The sequence below is a fragment of the Martes martes genome (assembly GCF_963455335.1).
Source record: "Martes martes genome assembly, chromosome: 13".
Taxonomy (NCBI): Eukaryota; Metazoa; Chordata; class Mammalia; order Carnivora; family Mustelidae; genus Martes; species Martes martes.
The window spans coordinates 40,490,656-40,511,929 of record NC_137901.1 but is presented as its reverse complement, the minus strand read 5'-3'; the positions used below and the strand labels follow the sequence as shown (position 1 = coordinate 40,511,929).

At 36.7% G+C, this 21,274-nt stretch overlaps 1 protein-coding gene across 1 annotated transcript in view; it reads left to right on the top strand.

The window, feature by feature from the left end:
* The first annotated feature begins 6,006 nt into the window (after positions 1-6,006).
* DSG3 (desmoglein 3) overlaps positions 6,007-21,274 on the top strand; it is a 34,879-nt gene continuing 19,611 nt past the window's right edge. Inside the window, exons 1-4 of the mRNA XM_080820929.1 lie at positions 6,007-6,170; positions 18,480-18,515; positions 19,257-19,385; positions 20,758-20,913. Coding sequence (XP_080677055.1) covers positions 6,123-6,170; positions 18,480-18,515; positions 19,257-19,385; positions 20,758-20,913 — 369 coding nt within the window. The 5' untranslated portion in view covers positions 6,007-6,122. The remainder of the gene's footprint in view (positions 6,171-18,479; positions 18,516-19,256; positions 19,386-20,757; positions 20,914-21,274) is intronic.

Genomic DNA, 21,274 nt, shown 5'->3' with positions numbered 1-21,274 from the left:
AAGTTAATCGGCATGCACAAACATCTGTAAAATTGCCATTGTGTTTGACACATCGAAAATGAAGCCCAAAGTGACTCATGGATGTGCTATACTAACAGGGAGAATAGAGTTTTCTCTACTTTAATCTCTTGTTAGGTGTAGCCTTCCAGGAATGGGCCAAATATGCTGCAGCTATGCCAGTACTGGATCAAAGAAGATAAACTCACACCGCAAAGATTGTGCTTTGAGAAACCTTCAGTGTAAAGGCACCCATAGGCATTTTCAGAGGTTTCACTAAAGGAAAGTAAATTGAAATGATGTTCAAAAAAGTTAATGTGATACAACATAAAAAAAAATAGAAAAAATTCTATAAGCTAGACATTTTTCTGTATGACATGGATTTATGACCAGTTCAGGTAGGTAATGGATTTGGATCCTCTTCTTAATGTCAGTGAATAGAATAATGGTGTTTACTCAAAGGAAGGCCAATTAGACATGCCCAAAACTGAAGAAAAAAAAAAACATGTTTATGTGTTTGAATGGAAAGTTCAGTGCTCCCCTAAGTACTATGTGAATACAAAACTGACCCCCATGATATGAAAGTTATTCTGCACCCAATAAGCAGCAGCAAGAAAATAAACTTGAAATTTCTGTTCTCTTTAATTAATCGTTTCAGAAGGTTTTGTGGCTCCTCATCAGGACAGGAATTGTAAAAGGACGGTACAATAAATTTGTACGAGTTTTACAGGTTGGCCAAACTTACCTGGAACTTACTAATCATAGAAGTATCCCTGCGTGATGGCTCACTCGGTAAAAAGCTGGTAACACATGAGTCTGGTCGAGAAATGCACAGCCCCCAAAGAGTAAAGAACAACCAGCTGCTCGTTTTTAGAAGCATCCCCTTTCCTTACCATATGAGAGCTAGTAGTTTTCAACTGCAGTCTTTCCTGAAATCCTTGGAGATCATTTTTTTTTTAAGCAGTCCATGCTGTTTTCAGATTCCATCTTTCTACAGTTTGGTGTTGGCAGCAAAGCTGGGAGCACAAAAGCAGTGTATCCATACCCACTGGCAGTCACACCCCGGGTGTGGCACGTGGTTTGAGAAGCCGGTGGGTCATTCCACATATTTCTTCCCACGGGTGGCGTCGTGGGTTGAAATTTAAATGAAAACAACCCCCATTTTTTTCCTCCTTAGGAATTACCAGTACAATTTGATTACTAGAAAAACAGAAGATGTGGTTCCCGTGATACTTAAAAATACTTGAGAACATATGTGAAATGTGCTATTTATCATCAAAAGGAAGATCAAAATGTATAAATAAAGGGATCGTAACCATAGCAACAGAGTATAGCAAAATACTATTTGACTGCATGTTTGTTTTCTCATATCTTTTCCCATCATCATATCACCTGAAATGGTGAAAAGACCAGGTTGATGCTAGATCCAGGAAGGATGCCAGGTCCTTGGGATCTAACCAAGGTCCAGAACTTGCTTAGCTCTGAGTCAAATACCTTAGATTACTATACTAGGAATCTTAGCTTTATTTTAATTTATTAGAATCCAGTAACTTATTAGCATTTAAATATACATTTAAATCTCTCTTTTTAAAAAGATTTTATTTATTTATTTTAGAGAGAGAGCACAAGCAGGGGGAACAGCAGGCAGAGGGAGAAGTAGGCTCCCTGACATGCAAGGAGCTCGATGCGGGACTCAATCACAAGACCTGAGCGGAAGCAGGCACTTTACCGACTGAGCCACCCAGGTGCCCCCACAACATTTAAATCTCTTAACAGAGTTAACTTTTTTTTTCATAAAGGTACCATTTTCTCATAAAAGAAGCAGAAAAGATTTATCTGTGACAAACATTATGACTGGCATTTTCTTACGCTATCCATGGGAATGCAAATTGGTACAGCCTTTTGGAGGACAATCTATTAAGACTTTGAACTGTATGTGTTCTTTGTTCCAGCAGATAATATCTGCACAAAAGTCTTAAAGATATATTCATTTGTTCAACCTGCAAAGTCCTGGGAATATGCTATTAAATGAAACAGACATGATTCCTCCCTGATAGAACTCACAGTCTCAGCAATCCAACTAAGAAAAAGCAGCTGATACATGGTACTAGGCCTGATAGGCAAAGCAAATAGGGATGATTGATAAAAAGATATGAGGAAAAGAGTGCCCAACTGTGGGGAGAAGGTAGTAGAAGCTACCACCTGATGAGTGAGAAGAAGCCAGCCAGGAGAGAAAGAAACTGAGTGAACCTAAGGCAGGAAAAGAGCTGAGGGTTTCTGGAGAACAAAAGAAGACACATGTGAGAGGGATGGAGTGTGGGATGTGGTTGGAAAGGAAAGCAGAGTCAATCAGGCAGTTCCTTGTAGGCCCTGCCAGGCAGATTTGCTTCTGGTCCAAGCACGCTGGAAGCCATGATCCTTTTACAGGTAGCAGTCAGGGTGCTGAGTGAGGGGTGGACTGGGTGAGAAGAGAAAGGAAAAAGAGCTCAGTCATTGTCTCATTGCCTGGTCTACATGAGAGATGTTAGGGGTCTGGCTAGGGCAGAAGCCCAAGGAGGTAGGAACTACATGGATTCCGAATACACTTTGCAAATAGATCCCAGCTATTCAATTTGATCTCCAGCAAATCACAAGAACCAAATAAAAACTATTGCTAAAGAATAGTGGAGTAAGCATGATGTTCATTAGAAAAATCCCTCCTTCATGCTTATTACCTGACAAAAATACTCCCACAAAGAAGCAATTGCCTCATCAGATTAAATCCAAGCAAAAAGGTGTTGACCCTGGTCCATAGCTTATGCAAAAGTTTTTTAGATATGCAGTCACCCATACTCACTCTTCTGAAGTTTGGGCTTCAATCAATATATGGTAAGAATCACACACATCCTTTTAAAGAAATAATTCCAGGAATTGCAGAAACATGGCGGACCATGTTACACACCACCTAAGAGCAAATTGGATTAACAGCTCTATTTTCACTAATTATTAAAGTGCAGACTCTTCTCTGCTGGTGCACAGCTATTAAATTCCCTGACATTTCTGCATGCCTGCAGGTATGATTATAATGGAAGAGGTCTGATTTCCATGACCTTGAACAACGAAGGGTGATGGGTCATAACTTTTGAAGGTCATTTCAAGATGTATGTATAATTCCATTAATGCATGATTTATGGAACTAGTATCTTAATTTCACGAATTTGTAGATATTCAAGAACAAATTAAATATCAGAAAGTAGTAATGTCTGACATATAAAATACATTACATACACGTTTCCAGTCAAAACAAACAAACCAGTGAAGGCTTGCCAGTGAAGGCAAAATCTCATTAACATTCTCTACTTGGTGAATAATAGAACTGCTCTAGATAATGAGTGTTTAGAAACATCACAGAAACCTCAGAAGCTACTGCCCAGTTGAATAAATATTCATTCTAATTGCTTCACCTCTTAGGCCATGGTTCAATTTTTAGCAAACTGAGTAATGGTTTCTTTAACTTTTTAAACCTGTGATGTGTCCTACTATCCAACTGTTATATTTTCAATATGGTGCCTCAGTTGAACCATAACATACACATACAATGAAGCTCCCTTCTAATGATTATGATTATTATTGTTATTATCCTCATTTTTATTTCAGCCTCTGGAGTAATAGCCATTGTCAAGTTGGGCTTAGGTTTCCAAAGCCATTATTCAGAGAGTAATAAAATAATCATGTGACAGAAACCCCTGGAAAATGTTCCCATCTTTCCTTTTCACAAACAAATGAAATGGCAAAAGAAAACCCTGCTTAGTCCGAAGGCATTATGCAAATGCACTCCCCAGCTGAAGTAACCACCACTCTCTTCCCAACACCATGCAAATCGGGCCCAACAACATGTTTTATTACTTTCTTGAGGTCCCAAATCTCCAAACAAAAAAAAGTGTTGGCTTAAATCATTGTCAAGAGCACATGTAAGATCAGAGAGTGCAGCTTGCCTGTAGAATGCACTATGGGACTTGTGGATTTCTCCAGTCCTCCTTGACTGGGACATAGATGGAGCCTACATTGGCTGCAATGGGCCAAATCTGGTATATTACTTCCTACAAGGATGTCCACAGTTTTTATATACCACGTGTAACTGGTATTTTAATCTGTAACTGGTATTTTAAAGTACTAAAGTAAAATACTTCCTTATCTGTGAAGAAGGAGTGGAACCCCCTAATTAATTAAAGTTGTCAAAGAACTGGAATTTTAGAAAAGGTAAATCAGAACAAAGTAAGTCGTATCTAGAATCTAGATTGAGCGCAACTTATGGGTATGCCTAGGAATATCATAACTCACTGCTATCATCTTTTTAATCTCTTTTATCTTTATCAAGATTTTTATTTATTTACTTGAGAGAGACAGAGCCTGAGCCGCGGGGAGGAGGCAGAGGGAAAGGGAGAAGCAGACTCCCCACTGAGTAAGGAGCCTGATCCCAGGACTCTAAGATCATGACCTGAGCCAAAGGCTAACTGACTGAGCCACCTAGGCACCCCTCTTTTGTCTTGAGTACAATATTCTGAAGGATTACCAGACATTAAGTTATGGAAAAGGAAAGAATTCATTAAATCTTTCTCTTCTTTCCTGCCCCGAAGTTTATAGTGTTATTCATAAAAGGCTCTGCTCCACTCTTCATTGTACCACAAAAGCAGTCACTTATAATACATAAATGGGCATGTCTATGTTCCACTAAAACTTATCTGCAAAAACTTTGTTACAAAAACATTTTTCTGGAGGTGGATGGCGGTGATGTTTGCAAAGCAATATGAGCATGCCACTAACGTCATTCAGCCTTACACTTAAAAATGGATAAAATAGTCAATTTTGTTATGCATATTTCACCACAATTGTTTTTAAAACCACAAGATTTTGTCCACTCCCCTAACTTTCAGATTACAAAATCCTTTCTGTCTAAAATACTCTGTGATTCATCAAAAAACTAATGATGTACTATGTGTTGCCTAATTGAATTCAAATTTTAAAAATTCAAAAATAAAATAAAATAAAATAAAATACTCTGATTAAATGGTTTTCCTGAAACTAAAAAGCTTCCAAAACCTGATGCATAAATACTTATAAAGATAAAATTGTTCTTCTACCAAAGAAAGATTTCTTTAAATACTCTGGAATGTTTAAAAGTGTTTTTAACTCTAGTGTTAAAAGCAAACTAAAGTGGTGTTAGTAGTTTTTCCCCCAACCTCTAACTTGGGTTGGCAACCACATATTTAGAAGTGCATAAACATATGACAGCAAGGTGGTTGACTGCTCCAGAGGAAATGTTTTGACTAATTAAAAGTGCACAAAGATAACCTTCTTCACTAGACAACCTATCATTGAACAAACTTATAAATGAAAAGGAATACAAGAGGAAAGATGTCATCTGATTATTATCATGGATCTGGTTTTGCAATGCATTAATTATATATTTCAAATATCCAAGGCACCAGGTAACTGTTTACTCCAATTTTATTCCTAATTATTTTCAATTATTTCTACTTTTTCCCCCAAAACCTGTATTAATAATTGCTTAATGTGATAGTTTTCTTCTTCAAATTTGAATTACTTTCAAAAAAATATATCATTACTTCACACTGACATTTCGCTTAACTTTCAATCCGCTTACATATACTCAGACTAAAAACAAATGCTCTTCTACAAGTTAGGTTTTGGGGGATTTTTGTATGTTTTGTTTTGCTTTTCAGTTTTAATTGTAACCCTGAAGAAAAGCCAACTAGATTCTTTTTCAGTGTAGTCAGGACAAGCTTTTGCACTTCCACACCATGATGAATTTATTATTCATCTGGGACCTTCCTATTAAACCTGTCTTCAGCCTGTGAAGTTTTCTTTCAGCCTCCAACAAAGGATTTCATTGCTTTTGGAATTGAGGTGTGTCTAAGTTTTTACCTGGGAGCAAAAGTGATGCAAGCGTTTCTGGTAAGACCAATCCTTGGTTTAGGGTGGGGAGGAGCTGCATAACAGACCATCTGTAGACTCCAGAAAGCAGAGACGCTACCAAAGGGCTTTTCTTAGACATCATATGCAGACAGTTGGAAGGACTGAAGCAGCAGCTTTCTTGAATTTGTCCACCAGGGAAGTCAGAGAAAATGACTTGGCTCCTTTTCAGAACACCAGGGGCTCTGGCCATTTTAATGGTAAGTCCATTTTTTTCTTTTTTTCAAATAATTCCAATTTTCCCTGTTCCCTTCCTTGTTTGTTAATACTATACTTGATTGCTGAATCCCTCTTATAAGTTCTAAAAGGAGTTAAATGGAAATAAACATTTTAGAATAAAATCATAAAGGTTACCAATTTCCACTTTTTGGTGGTTTTTAATGTTGTATTTTACATAGAAAAATAAATCAGAGAGAAATAGAATTTGAGAGTTGACATTTAGTGTTTCTTTAGTTTATGAATTTAGTAATCTTGATCTTAGATCTATTATCCACAACACCTTCACTTTCTTCAAAGTAATGGTTTTATCCATTTTTCCAATACACAAACTAAAACACATGAAAAAGAGCCAGGTCTATTTTCCAAGGTTACATATCTCTTAAGCATATGGCTAAGAACTATACATGCCTGGTCTTGATACCTGACGTGTTTTTAAAATAGTCAGACCGTTGAATTAAAATCAAAGCAATGTTTGACTCTAGAGAAGTTGAAAGGGGTATTAAGAAAACTATGTTTCGCCATTATGTGCAAAAAATATCCTGACTTTGGGGGGAAAAGACATACAACATTTTAGAAGCCATTTTTTTTTTTTAGGAGCATAATACTTGTTGGTTGAGAAAGATTTATACAATGTTACCTAAAAGAGAAGTGAGAGCTGAAGAGCAAAGCACTAGTCTGGATGTCACAGACTAGTTTGTTCCTTAACTATGCTGTTTTAGTGAAGAAAAAAAAGGCCACAATTTTATCAGTTACATTAGGATATCAAAGTAGTAACATATACCATAAATTAATACTAAAGAAAATTCCTAATACTAATTCCCACTTCATAATAAACCGAGTTGGCCTAGGCACCAGTTTCCCTCACCTCCTTCTCTTAAAAAGTGGAGATGATAATTGGACTTCAAGAAGTTGCAGAGAAATAGATCTTTAGAAAGAACTTTCTGAAAATTAAAGGTGTCCAAAATTAGAACAGACTGCCTTGTGAGCCGGAGTTTCCCAGCTTTCCCTTTTAGGACAATGTCCAAGCAGAAAATTGTTATCTTCCCTTCTTTTAGAGTCTATTTTTTTAAGTATTTTTTTTTTCCACTTGACACACACAGAGAGAGAGAGAGAGCAGGGGGAAGAAGAGGGAGAGGGAGAAGCTGGCTCTCTGAGGGAGCCCGAAACAGGGCTCAATCCTGCGGCCCCAGGATCATGACCTGAGCTGAAGGGAGATGCTTAACTGACTGAGCCACCCAGACCCCTCGATGTTAGAGTTTATATTTGTTATAACAATGGAACGAATTGTTTTGGTTCTCTAAAGAAGCCTGACCCAAGAATGTTGTAAAGAGAAATGAGACAGCTGTATGATGTTCCTACCTTTCCAAATGGTCATTTCTAGACTAAACCTCAGGTAGCCTGATAATCTCCATGTTCAAACCAATGACCAACTCAGGAGGCTATGGGAAAAGTGGCAGGGGGTGCCAGAAGGTGTCACACGAACACAGAATTGGACCACCACACGTGTAAGGGAGCTCTTTTCCCTGCTTTGACATAAACCATTCTCAAAAATCCCTCTAGTTCTAAAATAACAGTAAAATCGTTATGTTAACGATCCATTCATCTTTATATTCCTAATGGCTCCTATAATATCTCTCTTACAGTGGACACATTGTTTGAAAAATAGATAGATGAACATTTAAATGAGGCCTCTAAACTGTAGCCTCCCAGAGTGTCTCTATGATGCTGGTCATGAAGGAAACTATGAAAAGTAAGACATTTTCTTCCCCTTAGAAAAATTTTACACGCACACACACACACACACACACACAAGCTATTTAAACAACACTATAACTTCATACGTAACTATTAAATTGAATAGTCTAGACCTGCTCTGTCCAATATGGCAGCCAGTGGCCACATGTAGCTAATAACCACTTAAAATGTGGTTGTCTGAACTGAGATGTGGTGTTAAATGTAAAATACCCAACATATTTGAAGACTTTGTATGAAAAAAAGAATGTAAAATGTCAACTTTTATATTGACCACAATTAAAATTACAGTATTTTGGATATATTAGATAAAAGATATATTGTTAAAATTAATTTCACCCTTTTAAGCTTTTTAAATATATGAATATTAAGGGACACCTGGGTGGCTCAGTTGGTTAAGCATGCGCCTTTGGCTCTCAGGTCATGATCCCAGGGTCCTGGGATCGAGTCCAGCATCGGGCTTGCTGCTCGGTGGAAAGCCTGCTTCTCCCTCTCTGCCACTCCCCCTGCTTATGCTCACGCTCTCTCTGACAAATAAGACCTTTAACAACAAATAAATAAATAAATATTAGAACATTAAAAATTATATATTTAGCTCACATTTGTGGTTCTTATTATATTTCTATCAGACAGTGCTTGTCTTTTATTAATGCTGTTAGTGGAATGCTGTATCAGTCAAGAGTGAGGTCAGCAAACAAGGTTCCATGGACGAGGTGAGATTTGAGCTGTTTTTTGATTAGTATAGATGGGCCAAAGTGGGATATCCTATATCCTTAGTTGTCAGACCAGCAGGAGCAAGGAAATTACAGCATTTACCTAGGGGCAATGGACATACTGGTTTGGCTAGAATGACAGTATGCATTGGACATGAATTGGAAAGGTAAATGAGGGTCAGATTGAAAGTACACTCAGTGAAGCCTAATGGAATCCGTTTAGAAGTGGGGAGCCACCCCAAGTTTTGAAATAGTGTGGTAAGAGGAAAAAAAAAACAAGTTTTTCAAAGCATTGTGGAGTGGGAATGCACATCTTTTGTTGTTGAAGGGTGAGGTCTGGAAGTGGGAAGACATATTTGGAGAGCTGAATTAATTCCACCATCCTATGACCATAGAAGGTTGCCTAGAGAAGTGAGATATGATAGCAAAGTAACAGGCTTCAGTCTATGCCTTGATTGACTCACTTTAGGCTTTGTTCCCTCAACTGTCATTGACAATAATCACAGTCCTCTGCCACAGTAAGTATAAAGCAGCAACATGGATGTTAGGGCACCGTTGGTTTCACTCAGGTCATGATCTCAGGGTTCATGAGATCAAGCTCTGCATCCGGGTCCCCACTCAGCAGGGAGTCTGCTTCTCTCCCTCTCCCTCAGCCCCTCCCCATGCTCCCATTCTCTCTCTCTCTCCCTCTCTCAAATAAATAAATATGTCACTTACTTAAAAAAGCAGCAACATGTGCAAACAAGTGCTCTGGAAAATACAAAGTGCTTTGTAAGACTCCTATCATTTGCAATGTTTACATTAGTAACACAAGTGATTCTTGATAACTTCTTAAAAGTCTGCCTTACTATTTTAAATAAGCACCAACACCAGTTTTAGTAAGTCAAGAAAGGACCTCCATTTTTCTTGAGTGAAAGAGCATATCAAACTCTATCTTACATTTGTGTAATAGTGGGTATGAGAAAATAACATTTTCAAACTTGGAGCATTACTCAAAATTTCAGCTGTCCTGTCCAGTCTTCTAAGTATTTGAGAGGTGAAGGCATGGGGAACACCTGCCTATAGTCAAAGAAAAATGTAATAGTTATCAGTTTCCTGTGCATGTTTGATCCATTTCTCAAATAGAAAATAAACATTTGGGGGAAAAAATTTATGATTGGAAAATACTTATCTTCAGAGATTTAACCTTTTAAAAATAATGTCTATCTTCAAAGGAGACCACTGTTCAGTGTTTTATAGTCCACAAAATCTGCAACACAGTTTGTCATATAACACATCTATTAGCATCTGGACAAAAAGCTATTTAATTTCATGCCACTATATTATGTAAAACTTTATTCAATACAAAGCTAATAGTGATGCTGGAAATCTAAAGATTTCTAAAGCACAAAGTTTTAAAGAAATTAGTAGTGTTGGTGCTGGAAAAAAGAGAGTAGTTTAAATATCAAGTTTGGCATTAGAATGTGTTCTAAACATAGCAGAACTATTTTCAACCACCTTCTTCTATAGAACATACTAAAAGTAAAATTTCAGAAAAATAATTGTAAGTAAATGGTACAAATTTTTTCTACTGAAATGTAATAGACATATAATATACGACTAGCTTTGGGTGTACCTCATAGTAATTCAATATTTTTATGCATCACAAAATGATCTCCATGATGAGTCTTAGTACCATATGAAGTTGTTACAACATCATTGACTATATTCCTTATGCTGTACATTACATTCCCATGACTTATTCATTTTATAGCTGGAAGTCTATGCCTCTGAATATCCTTCACCGATTTCACCGTCCCCCAACCCCTCCTCTCTCTGGTAATCAACAGGTTGTTTTCTGTATCTATAAGTTTCTTTTCAGTTTTATTTTGTCTGCTTATTTGTTTTGCTTTTTAGATTTCACATATAAGTGAAATCATATGGTATTTTTCTTTCTCTGTCTGACTTATTTCACTGAGCATAATACCTTTTAGGTCCATCCATGTTGTCACAAATAGCAAGATTTCATTCTTTTTTATGGCTGAAATCAGGGAGTATGATACCCTTTATATATATCTACACATATATACATATATATGTATATATCACATCTTCTTTATCTATTCATCTATTGAGGGACACTTAGGTTGATTCCATATCTTGGTTATTGTAAATAATGCTGCAATGATTATAGAGGTGCATTTATTTCTTTGAACTGATGTTTTCATCTTCCTTGGATAAATATACAGAAATGGAATTACTGATCATATAGTAATAGTTCTATTTTTAATTTTTTGAGAAAAAAATTATGAAAAAAACTACTATGATTTCCATAGTAGTTGTACCAATTTATATGCCCACCAGCATGAGAATTTCCTTTTCCTCCACACCTTTGTCAACTCTTGTCATTTTTTGTCTTTTTGATTATAGCCAGTCTGTTGTGTGTGAGGTGTGAGATGGTATCTCATGCATTTCCCTGATGATTTTAGCATCTTTTCATGCCTATTGGCTATCTGGATGTCTTTTTAGAAAATGTCTATTCAAATCTTCTGCGTGTTTTTTTTTTTTAAGATTTTATTTATTTATTTGACAGAGATCACAAGTAGGCAAAGAGGCAGGCAGAGAGAAAGGGGAGGAAGCAGGCTCCCTGCTGAGCAGAGAGCCAGATGTGGGGCTCCATCCCAGGACCCTGGGATCATGACCTGAGCTGAAGGTAGAGGCTTTAACCCCACTGAGCCACCCAGGTGCCCCTTCTGCATGTTTTTTAATTGGGTTTTTTCTTATACTAAGTTGCCTAAGTTCTTTATATGTTTTTATATTAATCCCCTATCAGATACATGACTTGCAAATGTCTTCCTGCATCCAGGAAGTTTCATTGGTGGTTTCTTTTGCTGTGCAAGAGCTTTTTAGTTTGATGTAGTCCCACTTATTTTGGTTTTTGTTGCCCTGGCCTGAGGAGACTGCTCCAAAAAAAATATTACTAAGACCAATGTCAAAGAGCTCATTCCCTATGTTTTCTTCTAGGAGTTCTATGTTTTCAGTTCTCACATTCAAGTCTTTAATCCATCTGAATTTATTTTTGTATATGATGTAAATTAGTGGTCCACTTTCATTCTTTTGCATATAGCTGTCCAATTTTCCCCACACCATTTATGAAAGAGACTGTCTTTTTCCACATTGTATATTCTTGTCCCCTTCATTATGGATTAATTGACCATATATGTGTATGTTTGTTTCTGGGCTCTATTCTATTTGATTGATATATGTATCTGTTTTCATGCTCCTACCATACTGTTTACTGTAGTTTGGTAGTACAGTTTGAAATCAGGGAGTATGATACCTCCAGCTTCGTTCTTCTTTCTCAAGATTGCTTTGGCTATTTGGAGTCTTTTGTGATTCCCTAGAAATTCCAGGATTCTTTGCTCTAGTTCTGTGAAAAAGGTAATGGCCCAAATTTTTAACAGAAGGAAAACCTTTGAGGTATCTTTCCTTCTCTTGATCAATGAAACAATCCAGTTTCCAGTGCTAATAAATATATGGAAATAAATTTGCTCCTGAACCTCTCCAAAAGTTAAGATTCTAAATTCAGAATAAACTTGCCAAGCAATTCTGGCCAGTCCTGCCTGACTTGAGCAAATGTCAGCAAAGATGTAATTACATCTACCAATTATCACTCTCACTTGCTTAATACCTGAAACTGGTTTTCATTTGGAGCCAGAACACTTAGTGTCCCATGTGGTTTCTCATAAACCTCTTAGCCTTTGGCTCTTCCTTTCCAGTTAAGTCAATCTGATAGCCTAAGGCAAGGGCTTGTTTTGGGAAGTTCATTACAAGAAAATTATATGGACAACTGGTTACTATCCATAATTATACTATGAATAATTGAATCCATCTAATATGCACATTTTTCTTACATGGCCATTGCACAGTTGGCTAGGCTAAACACTGCACAACTCCAGGAGACACATTCACATAAACTACAATGTGAACAGTACCCCCCGGAAATTGTGCAAGGGGGAACCCACACAGTTGTACAGTGGAACACTGGTTCTTGACTCTTCCTGATGCTCAAAAAGAGAAATTCCAGTATAGTTAACATATAGTGTCCTATTAGTTTCAGTTGTACAATATATGATTCAATAATTCTACACATTACTCAGCACTCATCATGTCATGGTAAGTGCACACTTTAATCCCCATCACCTACTTCACGCTCCACCCCACCCACTCCCCTCTGATAACCATCAGTTTGTTCTCTGTAGTGAAGAGTCTGTTCCTTGGTTTCTTTCTCTCTCTATCTCTCCCTCTTTCTCTTTTCCCTTTGCTCATTCATTTATTCAAAAAGAAAAAGCTCTTATGTATCTTGACATGAATAATAATAATAATAAAAGGTCACTTCATAGTAAAGTGATTCTCTTACAACTTTTTTTTTTTTAAAGATTTTATTTATTTATTTGACAGACAGAGATCACAAGTAGGCAGAGAGGAAGGCAGAGAGAGAGGAAGGGAAGCAGACTCTCTGCTGAGCAGAGAGCCCGATGTGGGGCTTGATCCCAGGACCCTGGGATCATGACCTGAGCCAAAGGCAGAGGCTATAACCCACTGAGCCACTCAGGCGCCCTCTTACACCTTTTTTTTTAAGATTTTATTTATTTATTTGATAGACAGAGATCACAAGTAGTCAGAGAGGCAGGCAGAAAAGAGGAAGCAGGCTCCCCGCTGAGCAGAGAGCCTGATGTGGGGCTCAATCCCAGGCCCCTGAAACCATGACCTGAGCTGAAAGCAGAGGCTTTAACCCACTAAGCCACCCAGGTGCCCCATCTCTTACACCTTTTTAAAAAAATTTGTTGACAGTGCTCACTTTGGCAGCACATACATTAAAGTTTGATGACAGAAGTGATTAATACTTGGTAAGCACTTACTGTGGACTAGTGCTCATCTATGTGCTTTAGACTTACTAATTCATTTAATCCTCAAAACAAATATATAAAGTAAGTAGAATTATTATCCCTATTTTACAGATGAGGAAATTGAAAGATTAAGTAATGTTCCCAAGTTATACAACCAGTAAATGTTGAGACTGGGATTTAAATTCAAGATTCAAGATCTGGTGTCCAGATTCATATTACTACACTTGACTGTTTCCTACACAGCATTCAAAATAAGTATTTGAGAATATCCAGTTTGTTGAGAATATCTAGTATTATTTTTCTTAGCATCTCTACCAACTTTTTAAATTGAGTTTACTCTTAAATCAGCTATTGAAAATTAAATTGTCCAAAATTAAATTTTAATCTCTAAGTAATAAAACATATATCATTCTTTTCAATTAAGGGTTTGTCCTGATAAATGCAAAGCTTATTAGAATGTTCTGGGGGTTTTACATTTTAAGTTTAAAAGGTCTATAAATATATATGTATATATACATAGAGATAGAGTACATACACATACATATATGCTGTGAGATATAAAAGACAAACTGCTCATATTTTCTGCATTGTACATATGAAATGTATTCATCAAATGTGCATTGAATGACCTCTATGATTGAACTCATTAATAATCACTGTATCTAACCAATTATAAAAATAATATCACCAGCTTATGTACATTATGTTTCCCCAAAAAATTAATAAACAAAAAATCACATTTAAAACATAATAATGATTTCTTTGAATCATTTAATTCATTTTACAAATTTCCCAGAGAGAGTGGATGTGATCTACTCCTATCACATTCTAGAGATGAAGGAGAGCTACCCTAAGCCAGCCAGGACTACCTCACTGGATAAATGCATAGTTTAATAGCCCATCTGTCCCCACACAAAAGTCTGAGGTAACTCTACACAAAATCTTGGCCAAACTCAGGAAATAGTAGTTGTTATTATAAATGACTTTTCAAAAATTGGTCACCCATGTCCTCAAAATATATGTATTGTATATGTATTATATTCAATAGAAACCATAATGATATAATTATATACATTTAATTAGCAAATAGGGTATACAGATATTAAATTACTTTATTCCATGTGTTATTTTATTAATTTACTAGTCTGATTTGCTTTTAATGAAATATTTCTGATTCTTATCTATACAAGAGTACTCAGGTCATATCAATGCTTTAAAAATCATATAACTAAAATTATCAAAATAACCAGGAGACCAGAGGAAGGAAAAAAAAGTATAGGAATTCTCAAGATAAGGAGTGTTTTCTCTGCATTTCTATTTCCAATCAAGGCTATCAGAAAAGACAACTTAGTTGATTTATATGGTCAGGAAACTATCGAAATTTATTAAATACTTAAAAGAAGTATATTAAAATAACTAAAGCAACTAAGTAACTAATATACATACTAATTATCTTAAATAATAAAGTTTTTTTAAGAAACACCATTCTAAATAACATAAGGCTATGATTATATTTCTAAATATTTTAAAAATATTACAATATTTCAGAAGTGTTTCTTATTAACTATCCCATATTCCTAGAAGCACAAATAACCATCACATTGCATGATATTCCCTAAAATTAGAGAACATTCTTGGTGGTCTGACTTTAAAAGAGAGGATGAGAAAGAGTGAAGGTCTGACTGAATAACGTGTAAGGGCTCTGATTGAGTGAAAAGATTGAACAAATAAGAAACAACTGCCTGCAATGTTCATTCTCCACAGTTTAGAGTTTTGTCCTTTCTTTGCTTCCCAGGAAAACAGAAATTATCCCTTAATGTCTATTAGAAGAACCCTTCTCTGTGGGACTAGTGCAAACATGATTCATATTTTCTGGATGACTCTTTCCAGTTTTCCTGTAAAGGGAAGGGTGCCTGGCCCAACCCTCCAGTCACAGGTAGCTGAGTCGTCCTTATGAATTGAGAAATTAGTGCGAGTATGACAGTGCTTGGGTCTTCTCTCCCAAGTGACTCATGATAATGTTTAATAAAGAGAAGCAAAGCTGTAAAATCACTTTGAGACATGTTATAACCATCTGCAATGGTCCCTTTTCTTTTTTTTTTTTTTTAAGATTTTATTTATTTATTTGACAGACAGAGATCACAAGTAGGCAGAGAGGCAGGCAGAGAGAGAGGAGGAAGCAGGCTCTCCGTGAAGCAGAGAGCCCAATGCGGGGCTCGATCCCAGGACACTGGGATCACGACCCAAGCCAAAGGCAGAGGCTTTAACCCACTGAGCCACCCAGGTGCCCCGCAATGGTCCCTTTTCATGACAATTTGCAGACCCTTTGAAATAAGGATTTCAATGAAATTTTTAGAATGCAATGGTCCTGGCATCCTATGTCTGTTATAGTTACTACTTTGGTTCAGAGTTCCACCTGCCTCTTTTATTATAGCCTTCCAAAGTAAACAATGTAATAAATCTACATGTTTCAGCAGTAACTTCCACTGTTGCCAGGAGGAAATCTAAATTGACCATTATATAACTTTCTTTCTACCACTAGTTTTTTCTACTTATTTATGCCAACTTTGGCTAAAATCTAGTTTCATGGGGCGCCTGGGTGGCTCAGTGGGTTAAGGCCTCTGCCTTCGGCTAGGGTCATGATCCCAGGGTCCTGGGATCCAGCCCTGCATCCAGCTCTCTGCTCAGCGGGGAGCCTGCTTCCTTCTCTGGCTCTGCCTGCCTCTCTGCCTACTTGTCATCTCTGTCAAATAAATAAATAAAATCTTTTAAAAAATTTTAAAAAATAAAATCTAGTTTAATGATGATGTATACACTTTGGAGTCAGGATACCAAGGTTCAAATCCTGGCTCAATTAGAGCTGTTGGGGGAGACAAAGTTCTCGTTGTCTCCTGGCTCCATTTCTTCATCCATAAAATAGACTATAATAATAGTATCTCCATCAGATGGCTACTATAAGTATTACATGAGATAATAAATATAAAGATCTATAAATTGCAACTAACACAAAAACCATTAATAAACGTTAACTACTAATATTACTCTAATTCTTTTTCTTCTGATTTATTGTTCACAACCTTTTCCCTACCAGATTATCTTCACATCAGATAAGTAGCAGGTCAGCAAATATTTGTTAAACATCTAGTGAGGAAAAAGTTAAAATAATTGCAAGAATAAAATAACAGAAACGCTGATCTGGAAAGTTTACAGTTCTCTTGGCTTGATGTACATAAAACAATGAGAAATAGTAAATCATGGCAAACCCTTATGGGTTAAACTGCATGGTACAAAAATGTGTTGAAAAAACCCAGAAAAGAAGACATCAGTAAGCACAGTTTCATGGCAATTGTTGGAACTTGAACTGATTATTACCAGTTAGAATGTCTAAAATCAAAGTGACAAGAAATAAAAAGTGTTGGCAAAGATGTGGGGGGGAAAAAAGCCCTTGTACACTGTTGGTGGGAACTGAAATTGGTACAGCTTCTGTGGAAAACAGTATGGAGAGTCCTCAAAAAATTAAAAATAGAATTACCACATGGGTATGAGCCAATATGGATTATATTGCATTCAGTATGATCCAATAATTCCACTAATGGTTATTTACCCAAAGAAAACAAAACACCATTATCACATCACAAAGACATATACATTCCTATACTTATTTCAGCATTGTTTATAATAGCCAAGATATGGAAGCAACCTAAGTGTCCATCAACAGATGAACGGATAAGGAAGCTGTAATGGAAAATTATGCAGCCACAAAAAGGTTGATATCAGGACACCTGAGACGATATGGATGGACCCAAAGGGTATTCTGCTAAGTGAAATAAGTCAGACTGAGAAAACCCAAAATGATTCCACTTATAAGTGGAATCCAAAAGAAAAAGAAGGAAAGGAAAGGGAGAGAGAAAGGGAAAGGAAAGTGAAGGGAAGGAAAGCAAAGCAAAGGAAAACAAAAAGTAGAATCAGACCTATCAATACAGAGAACAAACTGATGGTTGCCAGAAGGGAGAATGGTGGGGGGGTTGCACAAAATGAGTGAAGAGGGGTGGAAGATAAAGGCTTCTAGGTATGGAATGAATTAAGTCACAGGAATAGAAAGCACAGCAAAAGGAATAGTAATATTGTAACACTGATGTAACAAGACACAAATAGCAGCTGCACTTGCCGTGAGCATAGCATAATGTATAAACTTGTCAAATCACTAAATTGTACACCTGAAACTAACATAACATTGTGCGTTAACTATATTCAAGTTAAAAAAAAAATGCATTCTAGGTAAAAAAACAAGATGGAACGTGACACAAATGAAGATCCCATAGGTTCTTGAGAAAGTAAAGACCCTAGACTGCCTGACTTCATTTTATCCTCATTTAATTTTTTCAGATCAGTGTGAAAATTAAGCTCGACATTTAAGCTGAAATAACAGGGCAGGGATTAGCAGGTCCATGTCCCACATGCACCATACTTGTGATTGGAGTAGCAGATCCCCAACTTTTATGTTCCACTCTCTAAACCTGACTAGTTCTTTTCCATCCTCTCCACTGTCATACAACAAAAAAGTACAACTAATAGCTTATCACAATGATGCTCACCACTGTTTCCCAAAGCAGTATCTCCCAGAGTTCTTAGAAAGTCTTTATAGAACAGCCAGGTATAATATGTCTGGTTGTTGCAACTGTTTGGCACAGTTTTGCATAATTCAGTAGATTCTTTTGTACACCATTAAAACTCTAAAGTCAGATTAAAAAACTGTAAGAACTTGTTTATACTGAGAATATTTTCTTTTTCCTGAGAGGATTTTACCCTTTGAATACGGCTTCAACAAATCCACTTCTTTGGAAATAGAAACAAACTACAGTATGAACAGGATTATCTTTGTAATTACTTATTAGAAGAATTCACATTTAACTTGATTTTATTTAAATGTCTACAGGTGCTCATATTGGTTCATGGAGAACTGCGAATAGAGGTAAAGTATGAAAAAGTTTTTTGTAACTAAAATAATAGTTTAGTTCAAAAACTTAAAATTGTATTGTGAAAAGTAAATATTTCTTTAATGTTTAAAACCATTAAATAACTGTGAAAATAAAATTAAAACCAACCCAATTTTGAATACCAAGAATGTATAAATGCCATTATTGTACTTTATCTTACGCATTCTTTCTTATTTTAAACAAATCAACAGGTTTTTTTGTTTGTTTGTTTTTGGGTTTCTTTTAAAGATTTTATTTATTTGACAGAGAAAGACACAGCGAGAGAGGGAATACAAGCAGGGGGAGTGGGAGAGGGAGAAGTAGGCTTCCTGCTGAGCGAGCAGAGAGCCTGATATGGGGCTTGATCCCAGGACTCTGGGATCATGACCTGAGCCGAAGACAGAGGCTTAACCCACTGTGCCACCCAGGTGCCCCACAACAGGTTTTTATTAAATACATCCTAGGTACCCAGAGCAGTGAGATATTATGGAATATATAAAGGAAATACAAAATATTATTCAATGCCAGTATTAAAAATCATATGGCTCTGTAATTGTTTTAGATATTAAATGTTCTCTCTTTGCTTGACAAAGTGTGAGGTCAAGCAAAGTAGACTTTTGACAGTCCTAGATACTAGGAAACAGAGAGGGCTCCTCAACCTAGGTGTTGATAAGCAATACTCAAATCAAAAATTTTTAACAATGTGCATAATAAAATGGGATCCCTTTTCACATAAGACAAAGGGTCAACATGGAGAAGATGATACAGCTGTACAAGGCAAAAGGAGATACAAACGTGAATGGGTGAAATTTGCAAAACCCTGCCGAGAAAGAGAAGACAACTCGAAAAGAAATCCAATTGCCAAAGTAAGTCACATCGGCAGGAGCAATGTGCAGTTTCAGAATAAATGTAATAGATATAAATTAAAATGATATGGTAATCCATTTATCAAAATGCAGACTGGGGAGTCCATAGAACAAATAATCTGGTATCTTCAACCACATAAAAAAAAAACTAATAATAATAATATAGAATGAGATGAAGGAACTATGGCTTCTAGAGTAATAAAAAATAATTAAGAGACTGGGGGACCAACTTCAATGAATATGCCTTGTTTAGATCTGGATTCTAGCAAACAAATAGAAAAAAAAAATATGATGAGGAATTTGAAAGGCAGGGCAGAGGTTCATGGGGGGAAGGGAGGGAAAAATGAAACAAGATGGGACCCGGGTAGGGAGACAAACCATAAGAGATTCTTAATCTCAGGAAACAAATTGAGGGCTGCCAGGGGGTTGGGGGGTGAGAGGGAGGGATGGGATGGTTGGGTGATTGACAATGGGGAGGGTATATGCTATGGTGAGTGCTGTGAATTGTGTAAGACTAATGATTCACATACCTGTACCCCTGGGGCAAATAATACATTATATGCTAACAAAAAATATATGTATGGATAAGACAATAAGATAAATGGTTGGGGGTCCATGTATTTGTAATGATTAAGACTGGGTGATGAGATATATCAGGTTCATTATACTAATCTAACTTTATATATATTTGAAATTTTCCATATTAAAAAGCTGGAAAATTATAATAATAAAAATAAAATAATAATAAATAATTTATTTTAATAAATATGTTTAACATTTACTGTATAGTTCCTTTCCCTTTTTCTCTCCAGCTCCCTCTATTTAAACTAAAATAAATGTCTTTTTTTAAAAAGATTTTTATTTATTTGACAGAGAGAGACAGCGAGAGAGGGAACACAAACAGGAGGAGTGGGAGAGGGAGAAGCAGGCTTCCTGCTGATCCCAGAACCCTGGGATCATGGCCTGAGCCGAAGGCAGACACTTAATGACTGAGCCACCCATGCGCCTTTAAATAAATGTCTTTTTTTCAAAAAATGTTCTCCGCTAAGGAAAAGAGCATTCAGAAGTAGTCTTTTCAATATTAAGTATCCATGACTTTCTCTCAACATTTTAACATTGCCACGGTGGCCACAATCTGAGCAAACATTCTAGAGCCAAAATGATTAATGTGTGTTGGTCCATGCTGGTCAATAGATGCAACAGTTTGAAATATTTCACATCCCCAGTATTCATCAAGGCAAAAAGTAACCATCACAGGGTCAGAAAGAGTGAATAAAATAAACAGAAGACTTAAGACTATGAAGGTGGAGAAATGGGAAAGAAAAGGTCTGACTGATGATCACATTCACATTTTGGGTGTTTGGGGCTTCAGATTACTTCAGATTTCCAAGCAACCCAGAAAATTACCTACCGAATTTCTGGAATGGGAATTGATCAACCCCCTTTTGGAATCTTTGTTGTTGACAAAAACACTGGAGAAATTAACATAACAGCCATAGTTGATCGCGAGGAAACTCCAAGCTTCCTGGTAAGTTTGTGTCCTCAATATTGGGCACCCTTATGTTTGTGCCTGGTGGCTTTAGAATGTGCTACTCTTCTACTGGTTAATTTAGAAGAGAGATCAGTGCATGAAAAATTCCACCAACAAATAACCATGTTCGTCCCTCTTATAAAGAGCCTTCACTTCTGGATGTGCCCCTGAAGGAATTTACCAAGAGGGTGCATGAGTAAGCATTGAAATCCAACATGCATCCTGCAAAGAGCTTCACACTCTTTGTATTACATGACAGCACCAGCCCAGAAGAAGGGGCAGCTTGCCTAACTGGCCTGCTCACTGTGGGCACCTTTACTTCCTTTGTCTAGTATTGGGGGCAACATTTTTCTTCTGT